General features: G+C 36.5%; 1 protein-coding gene across 1 annotated transcript in view; it reads left to right on the forward strand.

Moving 5' to 3' along the window:
- Positions 1-8,543, forward strand: part of LOC128693597 (uncharacterized protein C05D11.1) — a gene marked incomplete at its 5' end in the record, with an annotated part of 48,210 nt that extends 39,667 nt beyond the window's left edge. Inside the window, 2 exon segments of the mRNA XM_070087653.1 lie at positions 3,787-3,939; positions 5,848-8,543. Of these exon segments, the coding sequence (XP_069943754.1) occupies positions 3,787-3,939; positions 5,848-5,902 (208 nt within the window).
- Between the last annotated feature and the right edge of the window lie 2,277 nt (positions 8,544-10,820).

A 10,820-nucleotide genomic window follows, 5' to 3' on the forward strand; every position in this document is an offset into this window, starting at 1 on the left:
CGTAACATCATACACCAGACTGCAGTGAGCGAGCTAGCAGTCAGAGTGACATCATCTTCGTGCAAGCTGCTCACATCACATCAAGGAGCTATCTAGCTCCTGACTATGGAACTGGACTTCTCCAGGCTGAGGGACTGACAACCTCAAATTCTACGACTTCAAGGGTGATGGACTGATTACATCGTCTTCACGTCTCTACTGTTCCTGCCTACTTTCTGTATTCGACTGAAGAAGCCTACTGTGTAGGCGAAACGTTTCGGAATAAAGTTGTCTAACTGTTGCATATGTGTCTTACCTAACAACAGCTATCATGTCGAGATGTCGAGTGTTCACAAAACTATGTGTGAGCTCTCCAACATTAGTAATGAAACCTCTAATGTTGGCCGACAGGATGCTGATAGACTGGCTCTTCATTATGTGGTCAGCTTGAGGTGGTGGGTGTGTAGGGCATGTAAGGTGCCTGCCCTTGAGAGAGGTAGGGTACTGAGGCAGCTGCAGGGATGTAGGTTTGTGGTCTTGTATAAGGCACAATACCACCTACTGGGCTGAGATAGGAGTAGCCGAGACTGTTGCATTGAACTTGTGGTAGTTGAAGTCTTGAATCTTGAGTAGCTGGCAGCAGGCTAGGTCACATCAGAGGGTAGAACACATATTGGAGTTATAGGAGTAACTGAGTTTATTCACCAATTCAGAGATCCTGCTGGTTTGTTCTGAGAACAGGTCTCTAAACAGATGGTCCTGTCTGTCAAGTTCCTTTTTCTTCCGACACTGGTCCTCCTGATGTCCTTTCTTGTAGCAGTAATTGCACCTGGTATCTCGCAGGCAGTTGTTGGCAGTGTGCCCCTTCCGGTGACAACGAGAGCACAGCCTAGGTGCCTGGGAGGGTGGACTGTGATTTGTTGCACCTCCTGTGTTTTGCAGATTTGTCCTCAGGTTCTGCCGCTGGAACTGCGTTAGTGGAGGGTGAGACGGCTGTAGATGTCTTCCTCCTCCACGTCCTCTACCCCGTCCTGTACCAATTCTGACAGATGTGTCCCTGCTGTTCGTACTTTGGCGCAGTAGGTGATCAGGTGCAGTGATAGTTCCCTGATTATTAACTGCACCAATCTCTGGAGGAGAAACTCCTGACTCAGAACTTGCCGATGAAGCACTGCTGCCAGATTCTGGAATAGTGTTGGCAGGTGTGCTGACAGGTGTAGGATCAGAGATGGTATGTGCACTGTCTAGTGGACTGGCAGTGGCTGAAGCAGAGATGTCAGGTGTAGGAGAATTAACAGATCCAAGACTTCCTTCGTTGCTGGGAAGAGGATTTGTTCCCTCTGTGGTGGTCAGAGAAATTGTGTTAGAATTCCCAAAGGTAGTGTTTTGAACTCTGTCAGTCTTTGGGACCTTAGCGATGACAGAATTCCACCAGTTATTTACCCCTGAGTTAAGCTCAGTGTGGGACTTCCAGTCTTTGTCAATAGTGTCACCATCAGCTGAGCAGCTTACGTCACTTGATGCAGGCTTACACTGGCCTTCTACAATAGCTTGTAGGTTATCTAATGATTTGAGGAGCTCATGAAGTGCTTCCCTGTGATGGATTATCTTAGCTGCAACTTTACAACACAGCCCAAGAGGGCAGTCTTGATCTTTGGACAGAAGTCCCTGAGGTAGGACTTCTGAACCTTCATCCTGTAGCTCCTGGCTTGTATCCACATATACCACAGGATTATGGATATCCTTCAATTTTCTGAAATTTTCAACCTGGCTGCAACAAAATTCTTCTGGAATGCAATCTGTGTGGCAGTAGTTGGAACAAGTAGGTTCCTTACATCTAAGAAAAATTTTGTCCCTTGTGGTATACCCACAAACACTGCAGTAACTACTGGGACAATAGCCAGATAGCGTAGATATTCTTGCTATTTTGCGATGTGAAGTCATCCCAGAGAAGGCTTGTAGGTTTTCAATGAAGTTCACAGGATAGAGAGGGTGGGTGGTGGTATCGTGGGTGGGGTGGAGTATTGTGGGTGGGGTGGAGTATCATGGGTGGGGGCATTTATAGGGGGGTGGGTAGTGAGGGCAGGCAGTGGGTCGGCGAGCTGGAAATGTTGCCTTCTCACTATCACTTAATAAACACTGTTTATGCTATCCACTTTTCCACTAAAGGAAGATGTTACACAAATCACTGTGTTGCATTGTACCAGTCACGTTGTTATAAAGCACCAGATGCTAGTACATAGCACAAAACACACATAATATTAGATGCTCTCACTCTCTCATTCTCTCTCATTCTCATTCTCTCTCTCTCATTCTCTTTTTTTTTTTTTTTTTTTTACACAGGGTTTGACAAGGTTAAGGATCCCTAGCTTTATTGACAAGCTATTTACAGGTTAAGGATTCCTCTCATTCTCTCTCTCTCACTCACTCACACACACACACACACACACACACACACACACACACACACACACACACACACACACACACACACACACACACACACACACACACAAATCACTATGTTGCATTGTACCAGTCATGTTGTTATAAAGCACCAGATGCTAGTACATAGCACAAAACACATATAATATTAGATGCTCTCACTCTCTCATTCTCTCTCATTCTCCCATTCTCTCTCATTCTCTCATTCTCTCATTCTCTCTCTCATTCTTTCATTCTCTCTCATTCTCTCTCATTCTCTCTCATTCTCTCTCTCTCATTCTCTCTCTCTCATTCTCTCTCTCTCATTCTCTCTCTCTCATTCTCTCTCATTCTCTCTCTCTCATTCTCTCTCTCATTCTCTCTCTCTCATTCTCTCTCTCATTCTCTCTCTCTCATTCTCTCTCTCTCTCTCTCTCTCTCTCTCTTTCTCTTTCTCTCTTTCTCTCTTTCTCTCTCTCTCTCTCTCTCTCTCTCTCTCTCTCTCTCTCTCTCTCTCTCTCTCTCTCTCTCACACACACACACACACACACCCAGCTGTCTCCCTCTGAGGTATGGTGTCTACAAAAAAGGAAACACATGTACTGTCATTTATATCTTGCCAGAAGTGTGCTGACATCAATGTTGATAATTCCAAACTGCATCCAAACTATATCCTCATCCTTCTTTTAGAGTGCAGGTGTGTGTCTGTATGTAAAATACAGTATATAATTTCTTTTTAACACAGCGGTTGTCTCCCATGGAGGTAAAATGATGTGACAGAAAAAACTTTCATTGTCACTCACTGCATTGCCAGAAGTGTGATGACATTATAGTTCTGATGACCTTCCATACAACAATATTCTGACCCCTCCTTCAGAGTGCAGGCATTTTAGTTTCCACCTCCAGGACTCGGGTCTTGCTAATTAGTTTTCCTTGAATCCCTTCATAAGTATTAAATTGCTTACATTCCAACAGCATGTCAAATCATAAAATCCACTTGATTCTACTCTTATCTAACACATGCAAGCCTGTTGGATGTCCAAGCTCCTAGCACTCAAAACCTCTTTTTACCCCCCCCCTCTCTTCCATGCTTTCCTAGGATGACCCCCACGTATCCTTTCCTCTGTCCCAGATTTATATGCCCACCTAGTCATCGAATTTTTCCCCATCCTCTCTAAATTTCTAAACCACCTCAACAACCCCTCCTCAGCCCTTTGAATGATACTTTTGGTAACTCCACTCTTCTTATTCATTCCCCAGACAAATCAACATTACAGTAAATGACTCTCATTCTTATAACTTTCCTTTACTGTTAGTAAAAGATTTTGCCTTGCCCCTTATATTGTACAGTGTTGTGAATTTATTTATTTTTTTTCCACTCAGAGACCTGATAGATAGAATTCCTAGAGTTACTTTAGAAGATGTTAAGCGTGTTGCACTGAAATACTTCACACCACTTGTGCAACCCAGCACATCTCGCACCGTCATTGTGTGTCATCCATCCAGTGTTCAAGAAACGGTGACTGAAATGAAAAAGTAAGTATTTTTCTTTTAGAGGCAATAATGATAAAATTGACTATTGGTTGAATAGTTCAGTTGTTATCCGTGTCTTACTTGCCTTACACCTTATGGGAACATTTTTTCTTGAGTGTACCAGTTGTCACCTGCTTGCTTGCATTAAAATATAGAAAGTGTCAAAAACTAAGATTCCCTCAGCAAGTACAGCACAGTATAAGCATGTAAGAAATTAATGATACTAAAAACAAATTTATTTACTTGTACTGGAAATAAAGGGCTGTACAAGCAAGCCCTGCTGAACAAAAGATCAACTAATGTAAACTCATAATGATGTAATATGACAGTTTTCTTCACCATAAGACCATACATAGGTTTAACATCATTACATAACACCAACTCCTTTGGAACCAGACTCAAGTAAAATTGAATCCTGACACCTAGCAAGCATGCCTGGGGAAAAATAGTACAGGTCTCCCTCATCATTCACGAGGGTAAGAGGATCAAGAACCTTGTGAATATTGAAAAATTGCGAATGTTTGGTGCCCCAATATATTGTAGGGAAATATAATACAATACTGCTTCCATAACCTATTGAACCATGAATAATCATAAAACACATGAAAATATCGTAAAATATTGTACTAGTGCCAGCCCTTTGGTAAAGAAGGTGAGAAAAACTATACAATTCAAGAAAGAACTCGTAGCAGAGTACCAAAGTGGAGGAAGAGAGAGGGGAGAATGTGCCTTCAGTGGTTCAGTGATTCTGTGATATGTACGATACTAAAGCAGCATAAGTCGATAAAGGCTATAGCACCAGCTAGCGATAAAGTGTAGCATTAACAGTGTAGCAAGTAAGTTAAGCGATTAATCAATATAAAAATGACAGCACAAACCTAACTTCTCCAATGTTGTTGGAGTTATATAGGGCGACTGACAACACCGCTGTCTATTGTCTCTACTGCCTCTGATGCCGCCTTCACCACCACTATGTATGGCTTCTGTCTCAGTGGCCCTTATACACAAAGCAGCAACAACACAGCAACACTCGTGACATACTTAATGACGTATTTTATTCATTTTAGAGTATATGTCATGTTTCTATGTTATTAATATTGTTTATTATGTCATATTAGATGAATTGTGATAGATAAATAAGCCGTAGAGTTGATATTAGTGTCATATTGAAGGACTGTCTTGTCCCATCTTCAAACAAACTCTGCCACCTTGACAGTTTCTAAGATATGTAATGACATATTTTAAATATGATTGGGAGGCTGGGAATTTGCGAATGTTCAAAGCCCATGAAAGTGGAAAATGTGAATGCTGAGGGAGACCTGTAGTAGCATATAGGAGTCACAGATGCAGGAGCCAATCTTACAGATAAGGGCACAATTGTGTATGCAATTAGTAGCTGTATGAGCCTAGTCGTGGATAACAATACATAGAATATAAAACACATTTTCCTGTTCAACAAATTCATGCATGAGTAACACACAAATGCATGAATTTGTCGAACAAGATGTTTTATGTTGTGTATTGATTGTTTTCAACAGCTGGGCTCGTATAGTTGTGAAATGCATACACTATTATGGCCACATATATGATTGTGCCCTCATCTGTAAGACTGGCTCCTGCATCTGTGATTTATATGCTACTGTTTATCATGTCCATATTTTACGTGAATATTGTGTAATGAATTTGAAGCGTAAAAATTTAAACGCAATGTGGGATTGTTGAGATGATTTGGGCATGTAGAGAAGAGGTATTGACAAATAGGGTGTATAAATTTAGGGTGAAAGGTAGAAGGGGTAAGGTTTATTCCAAGAGTGGTTATTGAATAAATTGAATTAAGTTTTCTTAATAAAGATTTATACAGATTAAAATATATGACATTGCATTCTAATAATTTCTTTCTTTCTATTCTAGGTTTGGCCACAGCCTTGATGTGATCCCATCAGTTGAAAACAGTAGATTTGCTTAGTTGCACTACACCCATGATAACAAACATCCCATACACAGCACCATCTCACAGATTGTTTAATTTATGAAACTTGAAAAATTATCATAGACACTACAAGTAAAACCTATGAAAAGTTTTAATCACATTCATTTAGCATTAATTTGTTTTGCCCTCTGACCTGTTAAAATCTCAGAGGAGTTAATTTTGAATAGAAATACTATATCTTATTTTTCTTTTTTTAACCCTTTCAGGGTCCGTCCCGTAGATCTACGGCTTTACGGTGAGTGTCCAAACCGTAGATCTACGCCATGAGCTCAGCTCACTCTGATAAACTGTGAGTGGTACATTTGGGCCTAGATATGAGAGAATACATCTATGTGGTATGTGTGCACTACATAAAACAGATCCTGCAGCAGACTGTGTATAATGAGAGAAAAAAACTGAAATCATGATTTTTCGATTAAAACAGCAACTTTGCAGTGTTTTTTCGTATGTTTTTTATAGTTGTATTTGCGATTTCTTGGTCTCATTTGATAGAATGGAAGACATATTACAGAAATAGAGATGATTTTGATTGGTTTTAGCACTGGAAATGGCTTGAAACTGAGCTCAAAGTAGCAGAAATGTTAAATTTTTGCCGATATTCAAGAGTAAACAAACGACCTCACACATCTAATACACGTCAGCTGGTGGGTCTAATATACATTCACAAATATGGTGAAGGTATTTATACAATTATTACAGTATTGCATAACAGTAAATCTTCTATTTTTTGGTGTGAATAAAAATTCATTATGTGAATAAAAAATCAAAATGGAATTTATTTGTAAAGCCTCAAAACATAACTAACGAACAGAGGAAATGTTAGTTTAGTGCCAGGAATGCCTACATTGTTTATTCTGGACCCTATTTTGAAATTGAAATATTTTGAACTTTGTGTTAAATTGGCCAAATTGACAATTTCCGATCACTTTATTTTGTAGTTGAAACAGTTGACTTGGCGATTTCTTGTGCTCAATCGATAGAATAGAAGTAATACTAGTGAAATAGCTAAGAATTTGGTTGATTGGAATAATGTAATTGGCCTAAAATGGGAGTCAAAGTCGGCAAAATCGCCGATTCGTAAATATCGCTGACACATCAAAATTCGCGAGAGCATAATTTCGTCAATTTTCCACCAAATTTCGTACTTTTTGTTTTATTACCTTCACAAAAAGATTCTCTACGATTTCATAAGAAAAAATAACAATTTTTTTTTTTGAAAATTCTTGGACACTGGTGCGTGACTCCAGATTTGGGCCTTGGACCCTGAAAGGGTTAAGCTAATGCTGACATTTGTTCAAGGCTGTTAATGATATCCCTATGGTTCAACATGAGGTGCTTATAAAGTTAAGACAGTAGGTTACTATTATTAACTGACGAGCTACATTAAAGATTGAATGTGCAGAATTAGAGGCTTTGGAGCAAACCTGTCTGCTGTATAATGAGCATTATCTGAAAAATCAGTAAATCAGAGGCCACATTTACTCACAGAACTGTTTAATCCATGTAAGTATGTCAGTCAGGTTTGTTAGCAAGATATACAGCCTGTTTAAGAAAGGTTTATTTATATTTGACAGTTTTCAGCCAAAGTAATCCTCTGAAGCTCAGGTTCTTTTATCACTTCTGTGAAAAGATATATTATTATTATAATCAAAAAGAAGCGCTAAGCCACAAGGGCTATACAGCGAAAAGATATAAATCATACTAATGCAGACAGCTTGAATTTGTTCATGATCCTTTCAGAGAGATAAACATAACAAATTTATAGCTGTGCTCATTTCATAATCTCTATTTAACACATGTTAATGCCTTGCAGTGAAAAGTAACATACAAGAGCTTAGTAATAAAAGTCTTAAGTAGTATTTTATTAGCAGAAATAATGTAGCAAAACAACTAAAACAGGAATTATAAATGGGGAGAATAAATGTTTTTTCTGGAACATTATGTTAATGTATCAAGAAACATTAAGCTCATAACCAGACATGACAAGAGATTCTAAAAACAAGTTTACCATAAAACATTTTACCAGACAAGTACAGGGCTAGGAAGAGATGATTCAGTTATTTATCTATGCAAACATGTTATATCCCTAACGTGTAGATGTCGAAATTTTATCTACCTTTTTTATATCTGGAAGACACAGTATTATATAGTATAATTCTGGCAACAGTTTAGTTTGCAACCACTTCATTACTATTATTAATTGTCATCTTGCACTATATTAGCCCTAAATATAAGAAGCCAGTTTTGCAAAACCAGATTAATAAGTTGAAAATTAACACACAATTTTTTTAGCTCCTGTATTTATAAGAATCAGTATAAAAAAAAATTTTGCAATTATTATACTTTCAGTTAATATGATGATGCAGCAGCTATGTGCAACATTCACTTCATTTTGGCAGTTATTTTATGTATTTTAAAAAATAATTTATAAATGTTCCAGCTAATAGGTTATGACTGCAACTAGTTTAAACTGCAAGCACTATTTTCCTACAAGGAATAAATCAACTTGTGCTTGACTTAAGAGCAATATTAGCTGCATCACTGTCAAATGATGTCATCTGCATCTCTCCCTATTTTTTTTTTTATACATTTTAAATAAAAGTTTGAAATTGCTTCATGACTTGTCTCTGAATTAGTCCTCATTTATATTATACAAATAATATTTTTAGCATTGTTTAAGTTGATAAATTTTTAGATGTGATGAATTGGTGCAGCTGTTCTTTCCCAAAGTTTAAACAGCAGTTGGGAGAATGAAGTAAGTTTTAAGAGATCACAAGAATAAATGTCACATTCTGTGGGATTAACATTCACAGCTAACTCAAATTAGCACTATAAACCAGGCGACGTTTGTTCATCTTGGTCCATTATCGTGTTGCAAGTGACTTCATGATAGTCCAGGACTAACCAAAATTTTGCCTAGTTTTTGTTTCTAATTTGTGTTTATTTTTTGTGATTGAGTAGATCGCAATAAGCTGTAAGAAGAGTCATTAAGGAATCTTGTTTGCTTTTACTTTGATTATTTTATACTAAGGCACAAGATGAAAAATCTTAATGTGCATTTTTAGGAGCAAGATGTGATAAAGATTTAATTAGAGGTAGCATAAATGTGTTTTAATTTGTAACAGTAGATGGTTACTTTTCAAGGAATATAGGCATTTTGTAAAACAAATTAGGAGGCATATAAATCTAACCAAGAAATGGAATGTTTGTTGTAAAGTAATGGCTGGTACATGTTAAGTTTATAACTGCAGCAGCTCTTTTGTGAAGAACTTGCATCTCAGACAGTCTGTATGTACTCTACTCATTCATCCATAACCACATCAAATGTTAATTCCATAACCCGTTTTTATATATATATATATATATACAGTGGACCCCCGGTTAACGATCACCTCCAAATGCGACCAATTATGTAAGTGTATTTATGTAAGTGCGTTTGTACGTGTATGTTTGGGGGTCTGAAATGGACTAATCTACTTCACAATATTCCTTATGGGAAAAAATTCGGTCAGTACTGGCACCTGAACATACTACTGGAATGAAAAAAGTTCGTTAACCGGGGGTCCACTGTGTGTGTATAATATATATATATATATATATATATATATATATATATATATATATATATATATAATATATCTGTATATATATATATATATATATGTATATATATATATATATATATATATATATATATATATATATATATATATATATATATATATATATATATATATATATATATGTATATATATATATATATATATATATATATATATATATATATATATATATATATATATATATATATATATATATCACCCTTCAATTTTCACTCATTGATTCATATTTTAAAAACTAAAAAATGTATATTTTACATTGCAAATTTAAGCTGAAAAGAAATAATTTGCTGTTATGAAATATGTATATTTATTTGTGTATACAGTATATGTATTTGTATTTTTGTAGTATTTATATACCTATTTTATATATATGCTGTTACCGAAGTTCATGTTTTATTATATTTAATGTATGATGTTCCATGCAGAATCTTTTAGAGAAATGAAGCTACAGACATTACAACTTGCCAGTAACTAAATACAGTGGACCCCCGCTTAACGATCACCTCCCAATGCGACCAATTATGTAAGTGTATTTATGTAAGTGCGTTTGTACGTGTATGTTTGGGGGTGTGAAATGGACTAATCTACTTCACAATATTCCTTATGGGAACAAATTCGGTCAGTACTGGCACCTGAACATACTTTTGGAATGAAAAAATATCGTTAACCGGGGGTCCACTGTATATTAGTCATAAAATTAGCAAGTTAATTGATCCTAATGTAATAAATTTTTGAAGATAATTGCATTAAAAGAAATTAATATGAACATAAGATGATCTATGAAGTTAGGGGCAGAAAGAATAACTCGTAGAAATTAGGCATTCATGTTTTGCATACAATATATCAACTGGAAGAACAGTTTAAAAGAAGTGCTTAGTACTGTTTTTGCATAAGAAAGCTTTGTGTAGGACCTTCAAGGGTAAGACTCAGGTAAAATTAGCACATTGTATAGTTATCTAAGCCTTAGTGAGATTATTCTTGTGTTGAGACATGTCTAGTTATTCAGTGAAAACAGAAACCTTAATTCAGGTGGAGTTTCAGCAGTTTTCATGTTACATTTTCATTCATAAACATCCACTTGTTACATTTTCATTCATAAACATCCACTTGTTACATTTTCATTCATAAACATCCACTTGTTACATTTTCATTCATAAACATCCACTTGTTACATTTTCATTCATAAACATCCACTTGTTACATTTTCATTCATAAACATCCACTTGTTACATTTTCATTCATAAACATCCTCGTTACATTTTCATTCATAA

Source organism: Cherax quadricarinatus, chromosome 2 (genome assembly GCF_038502225.1).
Source record: "Cherax quadricarinatus isolate ZL_2023a chromosome 2, ASM3850222v1, whole genome shotgun sequence".
Taxonomy (NCBI): Eukaryota; Metazoa; Arthropoda; class Malacostraca; order Decapoda; family Parastacidae; genus Cherax; species Cherax quadricarinatus.